The sequence below is a fragment of the Phaethon aethereus genome (genome assembly GCF_964289735.1).
Source record: "Phaethon aethereus genome assembly, chromosome: Z".
Lineage (NCBI taxonomy): Eukaryota > Metazoa > Chordata > Aves > Phaethontiformes > Phaethontidae > Phaethon > Phaethon aethereus.
The window spans coordinates 42,173,345-42,200,430 of NC_138577.1; the positions used below are offsets into that span (position 1 = coordinate 42,173,345).

General features: G+C 40.9%; 1 protein-coding gene across 1 annotated transcript in view; it reads left to right on the forward strand.

Annotated features, from left to right (window-relative positions):
- Positions 1–4,298, forward strand: part of CEMIP2 (cell migration inducing hyaluronidase 2) — a gene marked incomplete at its 3' end in the record, with an annotated part of 36,792 nt that extends 32,494 nt beyond the window's left edge. The window contains exons 19-23 of the mRNA XM_082012886.1: positions 236–455; positions 1,053–1,151; positions 2,339–2,487; positions 3,229–3,339; positions 4,106–4,298. Of these exons, the coding sequence (XP_081869012.1) occupies positions 236–455; positions 1,053–1,151; positions 2,339–2,487; positions 3,229–3,339; positions 4,106–4,298 (772 nt within the window). The remainder of the gene's footprint in view (positions 1–235; positions 456–1,052; positions 1,152–2,338; positions 2,488–3,228; positions 3,340–4,105) is intronic.
- Positions 4,299–27,086: the final 22,788 nt, after the last annotated feature.

The following is a 27,086-nucleotide window of genomic DNA, read 5'->3' on the forward strand; positions in this document are numbered from 1 at the left end:
TGTTTTCAAAGCATATACATTCATAATGATGTCTCCTTTAATTGTTGGGAATTTCAGCAGCAACTTCCTAACCCTACTAAACTGTAAATATTTTGAAAAAGTTTGAACAATGATGCAGAAGTGAATTCTATAGTCTCTCTGCTTCTGAAAATTATGAAATATAGCTGTTAAGGTTTAACAGATATACCTATCTTTCCAGCAATTGATGTAGATTCTTTCTCCCCCTCTTGTGTAGATTACTGTTTTTATTTCTTCAAGCCAAATATAATAGGGATGGTCACAGTTATTGCTCATCTCAGGGATGTGAAAGGATCAAGATTGTGACCAAAGATTCAGCAAAAGGGATCAGTAACTGCATGGCAAAAGCTTATCCAAAGTACTACCAAGGACCTACCGTCATAAAGCGGATGCCAGTAAAAACTACTGTACCATGTACAAAATGCGGCACAACTCAGGTAAAATAAACTAAGCAAAAACTTTCATGAACTGTGTAGTTGGTGTTGCTGTCTACTCGCTTTAAGGCAGAATTTCAGTCTTTCAGCACAGAATACTGCACCTACCAGTTTGTGATGGCCACGTTGTTAATCCGTGTGCTGGAAGGTGGGGAGTCCCTTGTAGTACAAAGGTTTCCATTTTTGTTCTTTAAAAAGTACTGCTTCACCTCTCACTCAGTGCTATGGAGAAGGGACATAAGTAGACCTGGTGTCTTGTACTACAGTATTGTCTGTACTTCATGTAGGATAGCTTTGCTGCTGAGGTCTATATGCTATTGGCCAACCTTCTTGTTTTTTGGATCTTTGCTTATCACCATGAACATGAAATTTCATTATCCATTTTAGCTATACAAGCTGAGAAAAATACTGAAAGTAAGAAATAAAGTATCATGATGTACAGTGTAACCCATTTTTTAGTATTGCTAGTACCATAAATAAAGCCACTGACAAATGGATGCATTTGCTTTGGAGCATGGGTGGTCTGTTGTAAATTGTCTGGCATGGTAGCGTTGAATGCACATGGATATGTGTACTTAACATGTTACGTTTGATATCCAGATGGTATTCACCAGTGATCCTCACAAAAACTACCTCCTTGTGCAGATTAATTCATCTGGTAAAAAAGAGTTAAGCAGAGGTCCGCAATCATTTATTTCTGTAAGTATTCTTTGTGATTTTCTTCTGACTATCTTTCTTTTTAGCAGTTTGTTTTACAGCAGTTGTACAGCTCTACGTAATGCTGACCTCGCTTTTCTTGACTTGAATGAAAAGTATTGGTTTGTAGTTTAAAAACCAAACACTCAAAAAGCTGAGGTTTTAACCTCAGAAAATGAGACTCCAAAGCTCCGTTTTGTATTTGAATTCTTTCCTGCTGGAAAGAAAATTTCTCCAGTAAAGAAGAGTTTAAAATCTTCAGATTCATATTGAAATCTGGATGGATAAACATTTACTGATGACTGCTCTGCGGAGGGGGTGGTGCGAGGAACACAAAAACACCAAAACCAAACAACTTGTTAGTTAAATCCATGTTGTTGAAATGTTTTGTGCTAACAGATTGGTGAGTTAATGGGATGACTCATTCGACCCATTAAGCTTTCATAAACTCCCTTCAAAATGGCAGTTACTAAAGAATCCATAGAGGTTTCTGTATCTGTTCTGATGTGGTCCTGAAAAGCCTAGTGACCTGATACCGTATAAAAAGTAGTTTACTTAGATTTTTCTATATGGATGATGAAGGGAACTTGCATGTGATGCTGAAATAGTGTTTGCAGTCATCCTCACACCACAAAGCTTAAAGTCTGTATGCGGCTTACATTCAGCAATGTCAGTGCATTAGCTTGGTTGAAATAGTAAAACTCTTGAGTTCTTTAGACAAATGGCATGAGAGCAGCATTAAACTTAGCGGCTGTAAACTTCTACAGGAACACGTTTGTTGTATCCAAAGCAGTAAGAGCACTCTGTAGGAAGGAACTGGGCTGCTGTGGAGACAGATTAACTGTACTATTGCTAAGAAGTCCAGGTGGTTCAGTATCAGAATTTTAGCTTCCTGAAGCAGAAGCAATGACTGAGGCAGGTGGTAAGTCACCTGAAGTGTATGATTTCCCTGTAGAAACCAGGGACTGAAGGCCCCCAAAGCAATTTCAGAAGTCCCACTGAAAGCCCCCCCTCAAGGGAAGGCATGAAGAGATGCTAGGGAGCAGCATGTATGTGTAAGGAAATGGGTACACTGCTGTGTCTAAATTAGATGAAGATTTAACACCGAGTGCAGTAGAATCACTGTTGAATTCATGTTGACTTCAAGAAAGACAGACAAAGCTCTTTTCTGCTTTTCATCTTCCATTCAGGTCAACGACACTATGTTTTCCTTCAAGGATGATGGTATACTTATTGTTGTAGTTGATGCCTGCATTGGCGCTGTGTTGGGAAACAAATTATTTTCTGGAGTAGACACTAAGCGTGTAGATGGATATTTAAAATCTGGAATTCCACAAAGGTATGTGTGATGACCATTTATTTCCAGTATGTCCTGTAAGCTGTAGCTCTGTTGTCTAATGAGGATTTAAATAATGATGTCTGTATACTGAAAATGAGCAAAATATATAAGTTGAGGGGAAAGGAGAAACATAAGAGCATTTTAACAAATAACTTAGCCTTATTTGAGAAAACAAAGGAATTCTAATTTTGAACATTAACAGCTTTCCAATGTTGCCTGTCTTTTATCTCAAGAAGAATTTTTTTTAACTAGACATCATGTAATAACACTTATTTGCTTAAAACAAGAATAATTTTTTTTTAATGAGGTCACTTAAGGACCCTGGCAAGAATTATGTGACAAAATATCATACTGTTCTCTCCCTATCTATGGAGAAAATTGATTACCATTAAAGAAAGATAAAAAATTAGGGTCAGAAAAATCAGCATTCTAATATTCTTATTTTGGATCAATATCTAAACTTTATTTTTTAATATAAAATATTAACTATATTTAAATAACACTCTCCAATGATTTTGAAGTTAAATTTAAAAGTCAGGTAAAAAAAAAAAATCTAGTTGGGTGTTTTTCTAGGTACTGCTTTCAGAGAGGGTTGCCTATTTCCATGTCATGAAACAACATGGCATGAGCACTTTTAAGCAAGTTGATTATGAGGCCAGCTAACTGTAAAAGCATGTAACAGAATATTAAGAAAACTTTGTGTTTATGACAGCTGCTGTCTCTGCACTGTTTCTGTTGCAGGTCTATTGTTCTACTCGGCACAAGAGGTGATGTAGCAATCCCTAATAATTTATCAGAAGCCTTAGTGTCCCTGGGGACGGCCAAACCGCCTTATCTTCAGAGCAACGGTTGGTGGAAATTTTGCGCATTTCTTTGACACTGCCTGGGTCTGTGTGTTTATGTTGGCACAGTGGGTTTCTCACAGGGTGTGTGAGGAGGATGCAGCTGGTGGAGGATGGTTGCCAGTTTGCACTGCTGTGGGCTGCTGCATTTCAGCCCTTGTTGGGGGGTGTGAGGTGGGCCCTTGAGCAAGACGGGGCAGAACACCCTTCCTCTTGCCCTGAAGGGCATTGTGTGAAGCTTGTTGCAAGCAGAGAGGTGACTAGTGGTTCTTTGTGTCTGTGGATTACAGAAAAAGAGCCCTAGGCTTTTTTCCCAAAGCCTGTATTTTGTGCCTCACCCAGTGAACCTATTTTTAAACAATCTCCTCTGCCAGGCTTGTATTTCCTGTTCTAAAAAAATTTGAAGGTAGAGATGAGAAGTTGTTGGTATTTTGAGGGATGATCACTTTGTAGGCCACATGGGATAGCTCTCCTCTGTTCAGGGCCCTGGCTCAAGTTCTGGCTGAGAAAGCAGGTTTTATAACTGTCTCGATAGCTGTGTTTTCAAATTAAGATTTCAGTGTGTTTAATACTGAATATTGAAACGGGAAATTGCAAATCAATATTTCCTTGGGAGGTGCATGTAAAGCTGAGAGTGGATTAATGTCCTGAATAATACGGGGCAGGGGGGGCAGAATTTGAGAGGAGTGTGCCGTTCCCTTCCCAACTGGTCCTGTGTTGTTCTTGGACGGGCTTGGCTGGTTGGGTAACACTGAGCTGTTTTTTGTTGCAGGAAGCCTGGCCTTTCTGGGCTTCAGAGGAAACTTTAAGCCATCCTGGATTAAGCTGTTTACTGGCCCTGCTGGGCATGGGCTTGTTCAGATAGAAAAGTATATCCCTTTACAACTGGAAGAGTATGGCTGCGCCAGAGCAATCAAAAGCCGACGGAAAGACCTCGAGCTTCTGAAGAAGGCTACACGATCTCATTAAAGACTAAGATGTAGATAAAAGCTGGGGAAAAAAATGTGAACTAACTTATTTTTTAATTTATGGCATTTTAAACTATATTGTTATCCAAGTAAACCATGTTATTGTTTGACATGTTTGCCAGCATTGACTGCTTGAATGCCAATCTGTGCACCTTCTAGTTGTACAAAATATTAAAGAATTTATTAGTATTTGTATAAACAGGTTCCAGAGATTTTTCAGATGTTTGTATTTACTGTAAACAAGTTCCTTCTGTTTAATACTCCTTTTTGTAAGTGGGTGTTCATAAAAGCCTTAAATTTTTGATAACACGTGTTGCAGTGCATTTTGGATTACTTGAACATTTAACATTAAAGTCTCCATAAACAGCTTGAATTGGTTATAATAACTTACGCATTCCCCTCAGTTGTTGAGGTGTTTTCCTGACGGTTTATTTAGCAGTAAGCTCAGTTACATTCTCAGTCTTGCTTTCCAAGGTGTTAAAACCCAATTTTCCTTATGCATGCAGCTGACTAAAGGGCTTTTAACTGCAATAAAATTTCTGCTTTGCTGTATGAAAGATGGAAAGGGGGGATTCAAAGACCCAGCCTGCGGCTGGGTGGGGAATGTGTACGGTACAACAGAGTTTAAAAAAAGCTATGTGTACCAGTATGGCATACAGAGCAGCAAATGACTACCATTCTTCAGGGTCACTGTTTACCATTCACCCCTAAATATACAGGTATCTGTAAGAATTACTTCAGTAATTAAGGCTGCAGTCTTGGGTACAGCTTGATTTCAGCTTTTTCTTTTAAAGCTTTTAGCCAGAAGGGCAAAGCTGAGATATTGTTATTCTCAAGCTTCTACTCTTGCAGTGATTTTTTTTTTTTTTTTTTTTTTAAGGCTATCCCAGCTCTAACTTTCAAGTGAATGGAAAGTGCTCTCAGTTCATTCAGGCATGTTATATCTTTTCCCTTAACTTTGATTCTTTTAATATACTCATATTGCTAATTCCTATTTATTTTTATATTAGGTCCGTTTGATTTCTTTTGGTTTTGTTGCAATTATTTGAACTTTCTGCACATAGTGTGAAAATCATTTAGAAGAAGTGGGGCACAGCTGCCCTTTTTCAGGATCCTAGTCTTTGAAATTAAATTTCATGGACTGTGAAGATGCATTTCATAATAGGGAACAATAGGTGCTGTAGAGCTAAAATGTAACCATAGTTGTAATAAAACTGACATAGTTCCTTCTTGTATGTGTTCTCATTCATTCTAGCTGGTATAACATATCTATCATTCAGAGATGCTTTGTGCTTTGAATTCAAAATGGAGTGGCTGTTGGAAATGAACTATATGCCTGTCTTCTCCAAAGAAGTTGAAAAACTGTGGGGATTTTTTTGTGCTTTAAAGGAGAGGAGGCACAGTAGCAGACCTATTCTTCTGCTCAACTGAAATATGCTACCTCAGTGCTACGATTAAACTGCCTGGTCTAGTGTAGTTTCCGAAGTGAGAGGGGAGGGGAAAGGAGCACCACACAAGAGGTGGAGTTAACAAATAGATGACTGATGTTATTTTTATTGTAAAACCAAGCCAAATGGATGATTGTGTATTTTGCAGTTGTTGATGCACAGTTCTGTTATAATGGTTGTTTTTTTTTTTTTTAAATTGTTTTGTTAGGGGGAGATGTGGTAAATCTTTAAGACTAGCTGTAATGTTTGGTGTTACTAATGCAGGGCAACGTGATTTAAATGCTCTGAGTGCAGTAGTGATAGTGTTTGGGGATTAAAATGGTGTTAAGACTTCCACTGTTCTGTGGGTCATGCTCAGCAGAGAAATACCAATGAGGTAGTGACCTTCAGGCTTGTGAAGTTGGCCATTATTTATGAGATTCTGCTGTTCTAAGCCATCTTGTAAAAATTGTACTTGGAATCGTCAAGGGTATTCTGATGTAAGGCTTACTGATGGACAATTGGACCTGAAGTTGAAGTGTTGTCTTCTGTGTAAATTTAAAGACTTGATAAATAGCATAAATAAAGTTTTACATCTGTCAAGGCAATAAAATCTTGGGTCTCTTCTGTTCTTGTATCAAGTGATTTTTGTCATGTGTGTTGTGTGAATACTATGAACTATTTTATTTCAAACACCAATAGACCTGTGAGGTTTAATGGAGAGTATCCTGCTCTTCATTCAGAGACAATTTGGGAATACTGGGAAAGGAGACACTAACGGCGACTGAAGCTATGGGCCTGTCTCCAGAGTCTCTCATCTTGAAGTCTGTCTGAGCTGTTAGCTGAGTGTAGAGGCATTTCAGCTTGGCGGCGGGCAGTGCATTATTCTTATCTGCTTGGGGGCATCTTATCCACGTCTATAACTACCTGCTGGGCGAGTAAAGAAATTGGAGGCTGGCTATTCTCAATGGTCCCCAGTGGCACAGGACTAGAGGCAGTGGGCACGCCTTGCAACGCAGGTAATTCCACACAGACAGAAGAAAAACTTTTACAGAGCAGGGGCTCGAGCACTGGAACTGATTGCCAGAGAGGCTGTGGAGTTTTCATCTGTGGAAGAGCAGCTGTAGCTGCATGTAGTGTCCTGGGCCATCTCCAGAGGTGGCTTCCAGCCCGGGTGCCGCTCTGGTTGTGTGCAGTTAAAATTAGCAATGTACCTCGCCCCTCTTTTCCAACCGCACCAGCCACCGCAGCCTGCAAGGGCTGAGCCATGCACTTTTCACCTCATGCCTGAAATTTGGTGAGGTCTGAAAAATGAGGCATCACTGCCCCAAACCCAGTCCAAAGGGCATTGTATTTGCCTCTTCATGGTCAGGCTTTGTATACAAATAGATTGTTTTCCATTCCTTACTCAAATGGCATCATTCTGCAGTAAATAAAAAAACTTGCTGGGCTAGAGAAAGGAAGGTGAAGTTAGAGCTTTTTAGGGCATATCTGGGCTCATGTTCTTGCTCCACAGGGTTTTTTTGCATTTTATTTTGTAATTGTTACAAAGTTTTAAAAACAACAACAAAAAAACCCAACATAAAGAATAAGTAAACTACTTGGACCAGGTGTCTGATTAAGTATACTATCAATAAGGCTCTCTCTCTGGCCAACGGCACCACTGAAAATCCACCATAGAAGGGGCTGGAGACCCATCTGTAAAGACCCAGGGTGATGGCAAGGGCATGCTTTAGGAAAAGATAGACTTCATTCTGCATATTGTGGGAATGCAGTGACAGCTGAGATCCCAGATAACTTCTGACCCAGGACACGAAAATAAGTTCTCCTGTTTGGAGCAAGTCCTGTGATTTTCCGCCACTTCCCCTCAACTCCTTTTCACATTATGTAGGAAGGATGTACATCTGAGGACAGTCACGCAGCTCTGACTGAAAAGCCCAGTCCACCGGGTTTGATGATAACTGTATGATGCAGTGGTCAGTGAAGGACAAAAGGGTATGTCACAGCTATATTTGTTCAAGATGATCCTGGCGTCATCTTAGTGTCCAAACATCTATAAAGTGCAAGGAAAATCAGTACCTTCTGAACATCAAACCTGCATTTATGTGAGCTTTTCTCAGTAATTACTTTTCTATCTCTTTCTGGTCATACTTGTTCTAGTGCTTTTGGAAAATTTCTGTCCTTTCCTAGAGTTGTTTTTTCTTTTCTAATGCTTTCTTTTTCCTGTCTCATGTGCGAGTTAAAATTCTAAAATAACACTCCGCATTTAAGTATATAAGGCCACCTTTGGCTCGAGAGAATTTATGGGCTTTTTAATTATATGGCCTGGGAGAACTGCAATTTTGCATATTAAATTATATTAATAATAGTAACTTGCGAAGAAAAAAAAAATGCTTGTTTGGCCATTGACTTGCATGACTGGGAATGATGAGACTGGCAAGTCACAGAAGTCCACTTCTCTTTTTTTATGTGATGAAACTCTGAAAAATAAATAGTTTTGGACACAATAGGAACAATTTTGGGAGAGAGCAATCTGGAGATCCCCTGAGATCAGCCTAGTCTTTTCTGATATGTCATTTTGTGCCTGGTCTTGTGTCCTTCCTTTAAACCATTCTGAAAATATTCAGAGTGACTTGATTTTTTCTTGGAAGGTTTGTGGTTGTTGCATTTGGTATACTAGTTGAGAATTTGGCTTGGTCAGGCCATACAGAAAATTCAAAGTAATCAGTCTGTATAAACGTTGTCCTTAAAGGCCAACTTTTTCACTTTTCTGACTCCTATTGTATTTAAAAGTACAAAGCAGACTTAATTGCTATGCCTGGGAAGAAAATTCTTTGTTTCATCTTTGTCCAACTTGAATGGGGTGACAGCTGAATATCCTGATTTATAATTTTTTTCTGAGGAAATGTTCTTAGACCATGCAATGGCCTGTCTATATATAATTTATTCTAAACAGAACATAAAAACAAAGTGATATTTCAGGGTTATTTTTGTGTGTGTGCAAGTTTATAAGTAATAATGCTGTACTAGAACTGCTATAAACATTTGGAAATACAGCTATCTCTTTCCTGTGCAACACTGGCAGTGACAATTTCAACAGGTATACTATGATCAGTTCAGGGTGTGTTTTGTGTAATTGGTAGCTTTTAGGAGTGGATCTCAGATGATGATGTCATCTTTCTAATATCTGTGATGTTCTTCAGCAGAGGATGATTTGCTCCATCTGCAGGGTGTGAACTATGACCTAAGAGTGTTCTTCCATCTCTGGTGCAAATGACTGGCGCATGTTCTCAGTAATAGCAGACAACAGCATAGTTGTCTGTGGTCTCATACTGTTTCTAATTCTGAGAAATGCTTATAATGCGCATAACTCAGCAGTATGTATTGCACTTTTCTGCTTTTTAGTAGTTTTTCAAATAGTGTAATATAAATGTCAATATGGCAGCATGTTCTGGGTTAAGTTTTTCTTTTTAATATACCTATATTGATATCAGATTTTTCTGCCCTTCACAATAGTGAAATGTGAAGTATTAGAAGATCCAAGTATGGATACTCACATAAATCATAGCAGCATGCACAACTGCCATTGGGTTCCTTCTGCTAGCTGGCAGACAAATATAAAATAAGAGTTCATGTCAGGCTCTAGTCAGTTGGACATGGAAGAAAACAAATAAAGGATCAAGAAAAATTTGTTTGTAGTCTCTTTTCCCTATAAGCCATACACACCTCTCTCCTTTTGCTTTGTAGGGACAGGGTTCTCCTCAGCACTTCCCTCTCAGTATATAAGGGCTGAGATGCTGGTCTGGTTAAGCTTCTTGTTCCCGTAGAAGTCTCCATTGCTGATATTCCCGATGTTTTGCTGCCTGTGGATATTTTCTGAGTAATTGTCCATCCTTCTTCTCCATTAACTCTATTTCCAAAGCATCATGGGGAGTGGGTTGGACCTCTCCTGTGTTCCTGCCCTTTTACTCTACCCAGCCTGCCTTGAGTTTCAAAATGTCTCTTTTAACAGAGCCATTACCTAAAATATACTTCTTCTGTTAAATTCTCTCGTCCCTGTGACTCACATTGTAGCAATATGTTGAAGATCAGATACATGCAAGGAAATAGGTCCTAGAAGCTGTGCTAAGGCACCTGGAGGACAGGGAGGTCATTCGAGACAGCCAGCATGGCTTCACCAAGGGCAGGTCCTGCCTGACCAACCTAGAGGCCTTGTATGATGGAGTGACCACATCAGTGGACAAAGGAGGAGCTACGGATGTTGTCTATCTGGACTTCTGTAAGGCCTTTGACACGGTCTTCCACAACGTCCTTTTCTCTCAGTTGAAGAGATATGGATTTGGTGGGTGGACTGTTTGATGGATGAGGAATTGGTGGGAGGGTCACATCCAGAAGGTAGTGGTCAATGGCTCAGTGTCCAGAGGGAGATGGATGACAAGTGGTATCCCTCACGGGCCTGTACTGGGACCAGTACTCTTCAATAGCTTCATCAATGACACAGACAGCGGGATCAAGTGCAGCCTCAGCAAGTTTGCAGATGACACCAAGCTGAGTGGTGCGGTTGACACACCTGAGGGATGGGATGCCATACAGAGGGACCTTGACAAACTCGAGGAATGGGCCTGTGTGAACCTCATGAGGTTCAACACGGCCAACTGCAGGGTCTTGCATCTGGGTCGGGGCAAGCCTTGGTGTCAGTACAGGCTGGGGGACGAAGGGATTTAGAGCAGCCCTGCCAAGAAGGACTTGGGGGCACTGGTGGATGAGAAGCTGGACATGAGCCACTCACAGCCCAGAAGGCCAACCGTATCCTGGGCTGCATCCAAAGCAGCATGGCCAGCAGGTTGAGGGAGGGGATTGTGCCCCTCTACTCCACTCTGGTGAGATCCCAGCTGGAGTCCTGCATCCAGCTCTGGAGCCCTCAGCACAGGAAGGACACAGACCTGTTGGAGTGGGTCCAGAGAAGGGCCAGAAAAATGACCAGAGGGATGGAACACCTCTCCTGTGAGGACAGGCTGAGGGAGTTGTTCATCCTGGAGAAGAGAAGGCTCCAGGGACACCTTATTGCAGCCTTCTTCCCTGCAGAAGGGGACTTCTAAGAAAGATGGGGACACACTTTTTAGCAGGGCCTGTAGCAATAGGACAAGGGTTAACAGTTTTAAAGTAGAAGAGGATAGATTCAAACTAGATACAAAGGAAGAATTTTTTCACAATGAGAGTGGTGAAACACCGGCACAGGTTGCCCAGAGAGGTGGTAGATGCCCCATCCCTGACCAACATTCCAGGGGGTGGACTAGATGGCCTTTAGAGGTCCCTTCCAACCCAAACTATTCTGTGATTCTACGACTCTATGAAATACCTTTTGCAAACAAGCATCAGGTATGGGGACACTGCCCATGTCAAACTGAAGGAGTTAATGGCACAGAACTTCTATAAAAATGTTAATCTCCACTGCTTATTTTTGTGTGCAGAGTTACTTGCTGAGTGTTAAACAGGCTCTTTGCAATCCGGGAGTCAGGATGGGTTTGCGTTCTTCCATAGCTATCATGTTGAATGAACCAAATTAAACACTTTATTTTCCAGAATATAGAATTGGAATGAGTACCAATATGAAGCTTAGAAATGTTGATATCCGCTCTTTGTAGGAATAATTGTCTGGATTTTTTCTTATAATACTTCAGTTTCATTATTTTCACACTTAAGTCATTGTGCACACTACCCTCTCCCCATCTGCTCCCTCCCCTGCCCTGGGCAGTCACACACAAATTCCATGACATCATTGTTAATAGTGACATACAAGCAGTTTCTAAAATGAAGGTAATAAATTAAGTTCACATTAATAAGCATATGCCCAGCAGTTACTGATTATACAAGTAGTAAACCAAGGTCTTAAGTGAACTGCAGTTTCTAGATTTATATGTTTAATACATGAGTGTGTAAATAACTGTACTAATATATTTCTCAAAACAGATCCTAAAATTATAAAAATATTTTTGTGTGCAAACAGTTCCCCTCTTTACCTGTGAAAGATTGGTGTTCAGGCTCTATGCAAGAGTAAATGACATTGCAAATTGCCAGGAATCTATACTTAAGTTGTTAAGGAAGGTTGTAGCTGAAGTGCCCCAGGACAAGAAGTCTCGACGCAGAGCTTAAGAGAGAAGCAAATGCTCTGTTAGGAGCACAGTGTGATGTAAGTTTGAGTCAAAGTCATGTTTTCCCTTTCACAGGTGGATATACATACACTAAAACCAATATCTGAAGACACATCTATAGTTAACCAAATTCTGATCAAGCACTTAAAAGACTCAAACACTCTGTGTCTTGACTGCAAATGTTAATAGTTTTCAGAAATGTTATGCAAAAGTAATAAAGATGAACAAAGACATTCCATTTGCTAGAAAATACCTGCGATGTGAAAGTATAAAGTGAGATGACATTTCTCAGTAGGGAGAGACACAACAATATACAGGCAAATCCTTGATCTCTAAAGACAGTCATTACTCTTGACATCTTTGTAATATTTTAAAGTTGCCATCCCATGAATGCTTAACCTGTGAATAATCAGCTAGATGAACTTAATGTCAACAGGAACAAGTATTTGAACAAAAGTGTGGTTTTTTGTTCACGAGAATTGTTGCAGAAGTACTTTGGCAATTTGTACTGAAAGAGAGTGTTTAATTCTGCTTTTCTTTTTGTATTTTGTTAACTCTGCTTTAACTTCTCGCAGACCAAGTACTGGATCTGTAAAGCTCCTTCTTATACAATTAATGAATCCAACTACATGCAGAGGAGACATCAGTGAGATTTTTGAGAGAAAAATAACACAATAAAACTCTTTCCCAATGTAACAGTGGGTAGGGAGGAGCGTGGTTTTTGTGTATGTTCACTGACTCTTTTGCAGATTTGTTTGCACCTTCCCTAGCATTGATACATTTGCAATAGTATGGCTTATTTTTCATGTGAGACAGATAAGTTGCATGGACACAATTGTACGTGGTTTTTTGGAAGATGGGAAGCCAATTATATTAGTACCAAGAAAACACAATCCACATGTACATACATAATGCACTAGGAATGGGGTATCCTGATCTTCAGGACTGGCTTTGGAGTCCAAGGCAGTAATTATATATATGAAGAGTTTATCTTCCAGCCAAGTAGCCAAAGGTCGTCCCGAAAGCTTCTTTCATTGGGTGTGTAGAGACTGTCCCAGAGAAAATGTGGAGGGATCACAGAATACCCAGAAAGAGAGCTGATTCATCATGGAAGAGGATGAGTTTAGGAAAAGAAATGTCTGTAAATGCTGGTATGGTTTTCCTTTTCAGATAATGTATACGTCACAAACAGGAACGGGTTCCCATGCAGGAAACAGCTCTTCCGTAAAAGGGGCAAGGGAACAGAGTGTATTAGGCCAAGGCAGTGGCAGAGCAAACAAAACAAGTACAGCGGCTACTGATTTCCTTCCTCTGTTATGCCACAGCATAATTTATTTCAGAGCTGCAGAGAAGCAATTACTCCAGCTTTCAACACAGTTGTCACCTCTGATTCAGACAGAGGGTAATGCATGCGCTCATCCTCACAGATACTCAGATCAAAAGGTACCAGCTATGGAAAAACAAATGCAGGCAGCTGAATATATTTGCTATCAAAATAAATTTCCCTGAGATATTACCAGAAAAAAAGGGAAGTTCTCTTACGAAGGAAATTGTTCAAGAAAAGATTAGCATGAGGCTATAGAGTGTTTCAGCTGAAGGAAGTTACATTTTTGTACCTCGAGTTATCTAATGCTTATGAAGCAAGAAGCGCTGTGATGTCCAAAACAAAAACCTACCCCTACTGATTTTACAAGCACTGCCAACAGATGCAGAAAAAGCCCTCCCGTGCATATTGTGGTCTCGCACGCAGAGGAAACATACACAAGCTCCCACAAGAGCAGCAGAGGTGTCACACCTGCCTGGCCAGAGCCAGAAGCCAGTGAGAGAAAGAATGCTGCTGAGCAGCCCAGAAAGAAAAGAGAATCTGTAGCCAAATATTTCTGAAGTGGAATGTTTTGGAGTGAGGCTTCTTGAAGCACGACTTTCCTTGAGCCTTTTAGGAGCATTGACTGCTACAGGGTATGCCAGGCCCTGGGAGGCTTGTGCCCATTTGCAAAAGGTGTGTTTGGTGGGTCAGCTACAGCCTGTAAGGGTGAGCTGATAGGAACCAGCCTGGGACCAGCAGTCGCCTGATGGGGTGTTTGCAGCTCCAGAGTGCTTGGACCCAGAAAAGGCAGTGCCAAGTGGCAGGGATCTGGTATTGCTTTACTACTTGGCATCCATCCAGCAAATATTGCATCCTCTTAACGAGATCTCGCTAGCCAGGCAAAGCAACAAAGAAAGGCTTGCTATCACACTAACTGATTAAGGTGAAGCTTTTGTAATAAAGTCAGTCATTTTAATTAATGGGTTAATGTGAGCCTCTAAATTGAAATCTTGATGGAGGGAATTAGAATAACCTCTGGGTGAACTTAGTTGGAGCTATCTGCTGAGCTTCGCATCAAGAAACATAAAGTGTGGGTTGTTGTGTGTGCAGATGAAAGAGTATCTTGGGTGGGAGCACTGGGGAAATGAAGGAAGGATTAAAAAAGACAACACAAATTACTAAAGAAGATATTTTTTTTCCGCTTAGCTCCCACTCCATCTTGAGCATTAAATTCCAGATGTTCCCCACTGAAAATCTCCAACAGATGTCCATCTTCAAACAAAAACCTGTGAGTAGGCTGTCAAGTAAAATCTGAGGCTGTCTCTCAGCATGACCTAGGATCGTGGTTTAATCAACCAGCAAAGATGTTCTCAGATAGCTCTGTCATAGCTCTCTTGCCATTTTACATTGTAATTAAAAACACAAAAACAAAACCTCAGAAGCTGTTGCCTCTTGAATAAAATACAGCAACCATGCATTGGAGACCAGGAGAAACTGAACTCAGTTGAGAGGTAGGAGTCTGGTTTTCTTTGCTGGACAGATTTTTTTTTTCCTTTTAAAGCTATGCTTCTGCCAAAGTAACGGCTATTAGTCTGTGGACTCTAAAGAGGAGATCTGCATGGCAAGAAAGATAGCCTCAGTCTTTCAGTATCAAATTGAAAGTTACAGATAGAGAGAGAGGACAGCAACTGCATTGGGATATTTGGTGCCAGCTGATAATTGTAATAGCAGCCTGCTCCAAAAATGCCATAGCAGACCCTACAGAGTTGATTATTCCTAACCTAGTGCCTACGTATCTTCTTTAAACATTGTGCAGGGACTCAGGCCCCATGCATTTCCTGGCATGGCATATCAGAAGGGGCCATTTCCACCTCTGTCATCTGAGTCCTTTCTTCCTTGCCTGTTCCAGAGTTCTTCCTCCCAGATCAGTTTTTCTCCAGATGTCAAATATCTAAAGCTCATTAGTCAACATTAGTTCAGTCTTAAACATCCATTAGATGTTCTTCTCTCTTCTGTTCTTAGTCATCGTGGTTTCCCACACCCATTAGGAAAAAAGCCAGTCAGCAAAATGACACTTATTATTAACCCTTCCTCTTCCAATGGAAAGGCAAGGTTAAACACTAACTCAGTATAGATATAAACTAGAGAATACTGATAAAAATCAAGTTTTTGGACTTTCTACTGCCTATTTTGAAAGACAGCCACCAATTTACCACTTCTTTCCTCCATGTGTAAGGGAAAGACAATTCCACTAGCATTTTTGTCTGCATCAGTAGTGTCAGCAATGCTTTCTTGCTTTTGTTGTGAGCCATGCTGCACAGTCTACATAGCTGAGCAATAAAGTTGGAATCGAAATGGTTCCCAACTATATTACTGTGAAGAGAAAGCCTAAGGTCCCAAGTAGCATTTCAAAAATGTTTTAAGCATTTATATGTTGAATAGGGATTATGTTATTCTTGTGTCAGTGTGGTTTTTTTAAATGTTAATTTTTTCATGTAGGGCTTTGTATTTCAGCAGAGGGCACTGTGACCTTACTTAGAACTCAATCTGTTAATTTGGCCACTTAGGCATGGAAAAAAATTATACCATTTTTCCTCAGCATCAGTCCTTAAATCGCAGGTTTATATACTCAGGTTTTACTCATTCTCCATTTTAATCACTGCCTCGTCGTCATGGGTAAAAGACTGGAGCAATTTCATGGAATTAATATATTAAAAAACCCTGTCCTTACATTTCTGTAGGGGAAAATTATCTCAATAAAGGGTTGGACTTTTTTCCTCGAGGGTAACATCGTTTCCCACAGAACAAACCCTGGTGCGGGCATTTTAACAAAGACTTTACAGCAGCGGCTATATTAGAGGGTAACAAAAAACCACCTTCAAAACTCCCAGTCCTCACTGATGTGTACAAGTCACTGGAGCACAACCTGCTGTTCTCTGCATTACCACCCACAAAGGGCAAAAGGACCAAACCCACTTCCACAGTAATTAAACCTGGGGGAAGCCAGGACAGACAGGAAGATTGGCAGCCCTGCTTTCCTCCAGGAGCTGGGCCTGTGCTTGCGAGCCTCAGCCAGCCTCTGGCTTTTCTTTTGGGCTCAGCTCTTGCATTTTGGCACCGGCACATTGTCTTCTGAGGCTTGTTTTGACTCTCAACTGCTGACTAAGTAGGCACTAGGACTTTGCAGAAAGGAGGACTAAGTAAGGAAAAAAGAAGGAACAGGGTCTTTGCTGCCTGTCTCCCCACCAGGCTGGGATGCCCAGCTTTATACTAGCTTGCTCTGATGTGGAGCATTTTAGGATGAGCATCTCACAGCTACAACGGGGGGTGCAATTACAAGCAGCAAGGGTAGTGCAAGACGGTGCCCTGTGGTGCAGTGAGGCCATTAGCATCACCCACTGCCAGCCAGCAGCCTGCCTTTGCTCTCACCAAAGGCACACCAACCACCGCGCCGCTGGCGTCGCGGAGCGGGCTGCCAGCCCGTCCATATTATGTCAAATGGTGTGAGCTGAACAACTTCTGTGTGAATGGGAAGCAAAAACGTTGCTGCCAATTGCGCTTTTACTGGTTCACTTTATTCTGCTGCTACACAGAAAATGCCACTAAAACGGTAGTAAATAGAAAGAGACCTTTCATGTGAGGCAGTTTAGATAGAATCATAGGATCAGAGAATAGTTTGGGTTGGAAGGGACCTTTACAGGCCATCTAGTCCAACCCCCCTGCAATGAGCAGGGACTTCTTCAACCAGATCCGGTTGCTCAGAGGCCCGTCCAACCTGACCTTGAAGGTTTCCAGGGATGGGGCATCTACCACCTCTCTGGATATCTGACGATATTCCCTAAAAGATAAATCAGTCATTCTTCCCTATCTGTTTGTGTATATATGTATCTATTAACAATGAAAAGACGAAGTCAGGGTAAAGAAAAGAGGTTAATATAGGCTAATAATGCCATCCTTTAAATTTTAATTCCCTGCATGGTGTGGATTATAAACTTTCAACTGCTATTTTGCCCAAAGGTAGTATTTGTATTCCTCAGAGATCTTACATAACTCGGTAGCATGTACAACAGTTATTTGAGCTCCTCAACTAGGAAAGCTTATTTAAGGTATCTCCATTTGGTTTTCAGGGTAGCATATGCCTGAGGAAAAACAATTTATTTTCCAAGAACGACCTTCTTCTTTCCCTCCCTCTCTGGGATTAAACATGCTGTTTTTGCAAAGCAGAAATATGACCACCAGTCACTTGTGCTTTAGACTGCAGGATTATAATCCTGGGTATGAAGGGGTGCTATTATTTTCTGTGACTGGTCCATATAGTTGACCAGCTGGTGTTGGTTGTGATCCATTTATACACTGCTTGTACCGTAAGACCTCTGAGAACGTGAGACTCTGTGTGGTTTACAGGCATCTAATGCCAATGATGGAAACAGGTAACACAAAAATGGGACTTTCCTGTGGGCAACTTGGTAGAGTCCTGTTGTGCTGGAATCAAGTGTCCTGAGAGTTATTTCTAGCCCCATGGGCATGCAACATACCTGACAAGCATGATAGTTATATATTATGTGTAGCCAAAAGTTTGTGGCAAAATTGTCTACCACCTTGTTGACAGGCTGTCCTACTAGGAGCTGTCATCAAAATTGTTTTCTATTTCTTCACATAATATATATGTGACAAAATATATTCTTTCACAATATATTAAATAACAGATCTACCTGCATGTAAAAGCCATATGTCACCTCTAGCTAATTATTGTGCCTATTCCACCCACTGCGCCCACAGGAAGAGTTGCAGCAGTTCAATTTCTCTGACCTTTTCTATGTCTTTGCTTTTGGGGTAAGCATGACAGCTGAAGCTAACAGGGATGCTCTGTGACAATGTGAGAACAATGTCTTGGTTTTTACTTCAGTTTTTCATTTGACATGTTACCACCCTTTCTGCTTTCAGAAGATTGACGGGTTTCACTGTGTGGCTCCATTTGCCTGGTACAGTCCCCCATTGCCCCCCAGCAATAACCTCTGTGTCCACTCTGGCCAGGCTGGTAAAACCAAGCAACTTCAAAACAGTGATTGACTAAATTGATTGAAATGATGCAGTTCCTATCATGTTCAAAAGCCTCTCTGCTGTGTCTTGTTGTGAGCCTGTAGGTAGTACTGGTTCTGAAGAAAGCAGTCTCGCCTCTGTACGCTGCACATTTACAATATAGCTGCCACTTACTCTTTTAATTGTTTTTTGTCTTGTAAAATATACAAAGAAATCCTACCTACTACATTGCCTTTTACTTGCCACCCTCAGGCCTGCATAAAATGGGGGACATGGAAAATAAGGTTAGATATTCAATTTTTTGAGAAGGTTTTAAATGATTTAACATTATGGTAAGGAGGAGGAAAGAGACATACTGTGTACCTGTAGCGGCTTGAAAAGGAACAGGTGATGACCACAGTGATGAGAACAAACCATGGCATGACTGGCATAGACCAGGTCCTTTCATGTGAAGATAGACCTTACATAGCCAAGTTGTCATTTATATCTATGGATTTCTGAAAGAAGTATGTTTTTCAGTTGAGTTCTAATAATTTGTAGCAAATCTGTTGCAACAGAAACAAATTAGAACTCCAATCTTCCAGTGTAAGTAGCATTTCAGTCATGTAAGGTCATCACCTTGCCTTTCTTGTGGGTCACATCGCATCCATGAAATCACAGCTGTGCCCCATCAGGCTGCAGTAGAATGCAGAAAAAACTGTGTTTGGTGTAATGGCATGTCATGGTGGCGTGCCTGAGAGGAAGAGCTGGTCTGAGAGTGGGACAGCAGTGAAGATGAGCAGCTGTGGTGCAGAGCAGGTGCTGAAGACATGAAAAAACACGTGTGAGGTTGGACGGCCCAGCTGGCTGCAGGAGTGGTCAAGGGGCCATAAGCAGGAGCTGGGGAAACACAGCATTGCTCACAGTGACCATGGGTGACTGGGACTGCTGGTGGAGCTGGCTGTCCCAGGGCCAGAGCAGGGTGTCCAGGTGCCCCCGGGGGAGGAGCACCCCGTGTCCGAGCAGATCTACCTGTGAGACCTCCCCTCAGCCGCACGCTTGGGGTACTCTTCTGCCGTAGCCGTTGGCAGACGAAAGAGCAGCAAGCCCCCGCAGAGCAGAAGAGAGGGCAAGGAGACTACGGTGAGAACGTCAGGAAAGAGAGAGATGGTCCAGTTCATCGTTTGCTCCCCATCAGCTCCTTTCTTCTGCCCCCCTCTTCATTTCCTTACATGCTCCTTCTGCAGAGGCAGCATCTCTCCCAGTGTCCATATCAATTACGGTAATTATGCTGATGTCTCTGAATATACTAATTCATTTAAACCATCAATCCTATTTGATTCTTTCCTTGCAAATGGTTTAAATGACTCCTTCAGGGCTTAATGTTCTTCCCTTCCCCTCCCCTTCCCCAAATATTGCAGACTCTGTGATCATGGCTAGGTTTTGATTTAAACATGGTACAAGGGTGTTATTAAATTGTGATTATTTGTTTTGTAATCACTTTTTCTTAATTTAGATCTGAGAGCTGTGAAAGTGATTCCCCCTCACACTTAACGTTGGCTGTAGTTTCTCACTATAATTTGCACACAAATCCACCAATTCTTGATGATTTCTGTCTGGTCTCCCCCTTCTCCTTTTCCCAATCTTTAATACAGTTTTGCAGAGTTTTGGTTAGCCCACTCAGCAGTATTTTTCATAACAGATTTTTGTAACATCTGCTCCTGTGTACACACACCAAGTCTAGCTATTAGAAACTCTCTGGATGACAACACATATATTTCATTGTGTAATATAAGGGGAGCTAGCTTAAAATTGCGTACTTGTTTTCTGAATGATGAGATGCTAGCAAATGTTTGCAGGCCCTGGAAGTGGTGATTTAACGTGACTGAATTCTCCAAGCAGAGCTTTGCTCCTTTTAATCTAAGCAGGATACAAGGCAATCAAGGCTTTATGAAAATTTGTTGAATATGGACAGTGGTTAAAGAGGAGAGTTTTCTCTGTGCTGAGGCTTGGAAACTTTGACCTGAAAAGGGAGGCATGGTAAGGAGAGTAAAATCTTGAGTCAGCCCAACAGCGGTTGCTTACAAAAGTATGTCCTTCAAACCCACTGGTTTACAATCTAAGCACATGTTTAACCCAGCAGGCAACACTGTATTATAAACTCTCTCAAACATAGCTTAGAGCCAAGAGCAGCAAACTATGTTTACCTCAAGACCTAGCTTTGTTACCCCGTAGACCCCATGCCACGCTGATGGCATGAAGGTCTGCAGGCATATTCACACAGAATCATAGAACATCTCAAGTTGGAAGGGACCCGTAGAGATCATCGATTCTAACGCCCTGCTCCTTGCAGGACTACCTAAACTTAAACCATATGACTAAGAGTGTCATCCAGACGCTCCTTGAACTCTGACATGCGTGGTGCCATGACCACTTCCCTGGGGAGCCTGTTCCAGTGGCCCTGTTTAGTACTACCAGGATCCAATGAAGTGATGGCATTTTGAAAAAGCCTTTTTGTGGGAAGGGCATCCATCTTGGCATGTGCTGCTTTGTAACAACATTGTTTTTCAATTAGGGGTTCTTGCTTCACAATTGCTGGTTTTATATTGCAGCAAGAGTTTTGATGGCTACTTTTACCAGGAGAGAACCGTTAGACAGGTAGTTATTGCAATACAAATATTATTAAACGTGTTATTTTCTACAGGCAAGAGGTACTGTTCAGATACAGAGATACTGTCCACCATACAGCGTAAAAATGGATGCAAATGGATAGATCTTTAAAGATACAAATACTTGTGGCATCCTGGCTGTAACTTTGGCTCTCAGTGCTCACAGGCAGCATGTACTACAGCGGCTCTTTCAGGCTCTCATTTGCTCAAGTTGAAGTATTACCAGATTCATTAAATTGTGTCCCTTACATGGGAGATAATTACATGAAATTTTTTGTATCCAAACTCTGATTTCATTCCCTTGTTAATGCAGGAGGCTTTTCTCTGTCTGGCTCAATCCTCATTTATCACATATGGTATTGATGAGGAAAGTACTTTTCCTGAAAATAAATTTTTCTGTCACACAGCTCTGCATCAAGTAAATAAATCTTGAATGGAGATTTTGGGGAAAAAAAGTTTTGAAGGAAGATTTATTTTTTTATCAAATAGCTTCAAGCTATTCAAGTTAAGCATGCATGTCACTATTCAACCTCCCCTGTTTATGTTGGACTTTGCAAGTGATTGAATTTTTCTTATAATGATTTATTTCTGGAGAACTTACGGAACAAATAATTTTTCCCTTTTTCCTCTTTTGTTTTGATTCTTGTCTCTGTAATATTTATCTTCTATTTTCGTCATTGTTCCCTTCCCCTTGTGTTGCAAAAGTGACCTAGGCACAAAACAGACTTGTACAGAAGAGAGCGTTCTATGCCTAAAAGCTGTTTCCCAGAGCCTCCGGCGCAGTATGTTTCCCATATTGTTCCCACACTGCTGTGGATACGCTGTCGGTCCTGCGCACGCCCAGCCCTGTGCTGCTGTTATGGCAGGTTCTGATGGGACGCGGTGGCCGACGGCATGCGGTTCACTCGCCCCTTTCCCTATCCAGCAGCTCTGACTTTCATTTGGAGACCCAGTGACGCTCCCTCGCAAAGCTCCAGAGCCGGCCAGGCATGCAGCACCAGCCCACACCAAAGCACGCTCCTGCCAGTGGTAACTTCCTGATGAAGACCCGGCCCCCCTTCTCTTTTACCTAATTTTTCCCTGTAATTAACTTTGACCATTAGAATTGATAGATGTCAACAGCTACAGACCCTGCCAACACGTCTTTGTGCATGGGAATTTGTCTAAACACATTTTGCACAGCGACTTTCTCCCACTGCTGTGAATTGTCATGAAGAGCATTTTTGTGAAAGGCCTTGCTTAAACTTAGTAAGAATTTATATATGTGCTATATTTGTATGGCATGCTTAGCAGTCCTGAGCCTGGAAGAGAAGTAAAGGTTTTTGAAGCAAAATAAGCCTCATCCCTCAGAAAGCTGTCACATTCAAACTTCTTATCTAATTAAATGACTTGCTGGGCTGCTGCCACGATGGCTAGATTTAACAGGTTAGCCTTGCAGTAATGCTTCTGCTCTCGTCTCTGTCAGGGATCCCAGGTACAGCTATCTTATCCATAACTTCGTTTTCCTGTCTACCTCTTAGAGTCTTCCAATGAGGAAGGAGCAAAGAGATTATACAACATTTCGTTAACGGCCTGACTGAAAAACAGAGATTTTCCTTTATGCCTTCCACTAAAGATTCCAATATATTTTTCTCTGATCATATTCTGCTCTTTCCTTTCCTCACTGACTACATTCAAGAAAGAAAACTGTGCTCCGGCTTTTGCTCCAGTATGAAGCCTGTTTTTGGCACAATCATTTTCCTGTGAGTTGGCATATCACACATTCATAAATCAGCCTTGTAAAAAACACAAACTAATGAACTTCAAGATGTTCTGTAATGGTGCATGCCAAACTCTTGTAAGAAAAACATGTGATGTCAAATGCAAAAATACTGGTGGAGATATGGTTCTTTCATGACTTTTTTGGTTTGTGAAGACCTGTGTAAAAGTGAAATGTTTTGATTGATAAGGTCACGCTCGTATAGGCCCACTTAAAAAAATTGCACGTGTAGTTGTGATGCAGCACCTACCACATTTTCCAGCTGATACAAAAGCTTCACTGTTTTCATGGCACAAGTTCATGCCTGACTTCAGGCTTTTTTGCTCACTCCAAGGTTGTGTAGACGTGTTGGAAAGCCAGACAAGTTTAGGGCAAAAGGGACTTCCAGTTTTTGTATATACTATTAAGTCCCACTGAAGTCTCCTTGGTTTTAAGAAGACAAGGGTAAGAAAATATCTTAGTGCTGTCTAAAACTACTTACTGGCCCAGTTGGAGAAATTCCCATTAGATATTATGAAAAATCTTTCCGTAAGGGTGATCTGGGGTCAAGTCGCGTGGACAGTTCATGGTATCTCCACCCTTGAAGATATTACAGATATGACAAGCCCTGAACAAGCTGCTTGAGCCAGCCCTGACTGAGCAGAGGGTTGGACTGGAAATCTCCTGGGACCCCTCCAGCCTCCCAGCTTCTGTCCTGTAATTATATCATCCCTCTCTTTCCTCTTCCTTTAACCAGGCTGAACCAATGCTCCTCCCTCAGGCCCTCCTTGTATGCCAGGTGCTCCTGCCCTGTAACCACGTCAGTGACCTCCACCGCTTGCTCGTGGGCACCTCTCTGGTGCTGGGGAGCCCCAGGCTCCCTTCCCTCAGCCTGATGCCTGCGCTCCTGCTAATGCTGCCCAGTATGTGCTTGACCTGTACTGAAGCCATTAATCTCAATACCACTTAGCTATCTCCCAGGATGCAAAATGTGCATTGTTTTTATTTGTACTAGTGAAATCCTTTGCTATTCGATAATAAAAAGAGTAGTTCTGGTTTGAATTTCAGAAGGAACATCTTCATTTTTCTTGTTTGGAATATAGCAGCCTGGTTTTGTATAAATGAAAAGATAAACACACACACACATACGTGTCTGACTATTCAGTCTTTTTCCCTCGAATACAAACATATGCCTTAAAAATGTTGCAGGTGCAGCTATGGAAACCCTTTGAAAACTTGGCACCTTGTGCTGAAATTACTGAACTATCATTCTGGATAATCTGGACATATTTATATTGCAAAATACTTAAACAATACAGCTCAACGTAGTCTTCTGGCTCAGTCTTAAAACTATTTTAGAAGCCCATAACATAATTTGAGATCTTGTGTGAAGACAGCAGTGTAGCCTATGCATGACAGTCTTCATTTAGCCTAATCTTAAACTAGACTTAAAATTTCACCTCAGCAAAAACAGTAGGAGCTTGTATTCAAGGACAGAAATGTAAGTCAAAATCTTGCAAATTATTTTTTCTAATTGTTTTTAAATAGCAGCTATTGCTAGCTTGCACATGACTTTTACAACATTTCACTGAACAAAATTCACCAGCTGAGGTTTGTAGGTATCATTAACTCTTGTGTGGACCCAAGCTTTAAGTACGTGGTATAAAGTTGAACTATAAACATGAAATCAGAGTTATATTAGCAGTCCAGTTCCTCTATGGAAAAACTTTCTTTATTTGTTTTGGCTTATTTTTCTCTCTCTTCAAAAGAAATTTAACACTATCTGGAAAGCTGCATGCACTATTTCACAATTAGCATTGACTGACTTGTTTTAATTTTATTGTAATATACTGATAATCACAGCTGCATCTTATGTACAAAAAAGTTTTGTTTTCCTGAAGATATCAACTATAAGAAAGTAAACAGCAGAACTGGTGCAGCCATGGTAGTCTAGGTATGTAAGTGAGGCAAAGCTTGTGGAGGCTGGTGCACAGTTTTGCAGGAGGGAGAACATAAACTCTCTGGGACATAGCCCTCTTTGGAGCTAATGTGAGAGCGAAAAGGTCTTTGCTCTCTTTCAGGACAGCGTTCATAACCTGGAGAGTGAAAGTTCTCTTCCTCCAGAGGTGCTCTTTGAATAGGAAAGCATGTAGTTTTATTTGTTTTTCTTTAAGAAATAGTGTCCTCTGTGTTCTGCTACCCGGACAGTTCTGTCTAGGCTACGAGGAGTTTAAATAGGATGTTCTTCTAGTCACTTCTGGTATTTTATTGTATTTTATTTTATTTTATTTTATTTTATTTTATTTTATTTTATTTTATTTTATTTTATTTTATTTTATTTTATTTTATTTTATTTTATTTTATTTTATTTTATTTTATTTTATTTCATTTCATTTCATTTCATTTCATACTTTCATTTTATTTATTTTTTATTTAATATAATTTAGTTTTACCTTTAATGTTAACCATGGTGCTTTCCTTTTGTCTGAAGGTATCATCTCTCTGTTCCTGCCTGATTCCTCGTTTTCCCATTGCTCCATTTGGTCCAGCTCCTGCAGTGCTTCTCCTGTCAATGGCAGCAGCGCCCAGTGGTCACCCTAACCCTCATCCCAGCCTGTGTCTCATCCCTGCTGAGCGGCCCCAGGCCCCCCGTGGCTACTGTGTGCCTCCCCCGGCGGGGATGACGATTTGCTTTCTGTATGGCTCCAGAAGTCTGGCCTTTCCCCCCGGCATGCTTCGCGAGATTTCTTACTTCGATTTTTTAGCTCTGCTTTGACATTACATTAGCCATCTTAAGTCATTTTGTGGATGGCAGAAGAAAGGATCTATGTTGGAGAGAAAAAAAGAAGTGGCAGTTTGAAGATAAATTGAGTATAAAATAGAAACATCCTAAGAGAAATGTCTGATATATTTCTCTATGCATTAAAACATTTCCAGATTTACCGAATTTTTACACAGGATGTTCTGTGGCGGATCCTTACTGCAGATCCAACTATTTGTCCTATTCTGTCAGCTGATTTTTGATGCAAAACACCTGTATTTTCACTAGCATCATCTAGTTTTCTCTTTTGTGGTTTTATTCTACATTAGCTACATTAACTACAGTGCCAGCAGCGTCCTCTAGCCTGTGACTAGGCTCTGGAGAAGGCTGAACCATTTCCAAACTGTGAGTAGACCTCGGTCCTCTTTAATCACTTAATCAGAAGAACCCACAAATTTAAAAATGTAGTGTAAATATTTATATGCGTAACATGATCATGACAGTTGCTCTCTCATTGTGCTAGCTTATTCTTAGATTTTTACTACTCTAAGGTACAAACATGAGAGAAATACAGCACGGAACTCACAAAGGCCACAAATTCTGACATGCTGTTAAATAAATGACAATGATCTTCATAATCTTTATTAACATATACGCAGGGGGAATTGGACACCTTCTGCTCGATCCCAAACTGTCTCTTCCAAGTCCTCCATAGCCATAAAATATTTCGGCAGTGGGAGGGAAGGTTCTTAAAAATATACAAAATTGGTTGACTCTGTACAAAAACAGGTAAGTACCTTTAATTAGCGTACAGAATTCTGTTTGAGATGTTATTAAATAGTTATAAAGGACTCATTTTCTTCTTGTTAAATGGTTGCTTAGACAGACTGAGTAGCAGCTTAATTTGTTAATGAAACCATTATCAACTAGCTTTTTCCATCTATCTCCAAATATTAATTTGAATTTTAAATGACAAAACTCCATTAATAATTTGGCTGTAAGTGTCTTCTCATTTCTGAGGTTGAGAAACATTGCCCTGAGAACAGATGAGCAATAAGACATCTGCAATCTGGGATTCCTTGAGGGATGAACCCCAGCCTAATGCCAGCCTCTCTGGAAGCTTTCACCATCCTGCACGCTGGTGGTGGGTTAGGACAGCTGCTCTGCTTGTCTCAGCCGTGGACGGTATCCTCCTCCTGCCTCTGAATGCCACCCTGTAGAGTTTGAAAATGCTGTGATATCTTTCTGGAGGTCTGGATATAAGAGTCTGTACATAAATGCCATTAAAAAACAACATGCCACCTAGCTGGTTCCTTAAATCTTGGTCCAGACTCCTCTCTGCTTGAAGGATAAATTTTAAATTTGTTATGAAAACAAGATAAGAAACACTTTGCAAATGAATTTCTGATTTTAAAAGAATGGAAAAAAGTGAAATGTCATGGTTGACTCATGTTGCCTATACAAGGGATTTTATTTCCTACCAGTTATATAGTTGGGGAAATGAAATATGTGAGCCATACAGAGGTCTGGCTCTCTTCAGAAGTGACAACAGAAGTTAACTTTCTAGGGTCAAAGGAGAGAGCACCCCAGATATGTTTTCTTGGCCAACACTAGCTATTTTGTTTTCAATCTTTTAATATACACAATTTCTTTGAAGAATTTAAAATGACTTTATATAAAGAAACACTACTCGCATGCTAGTGCTGGGAAAAAAAAT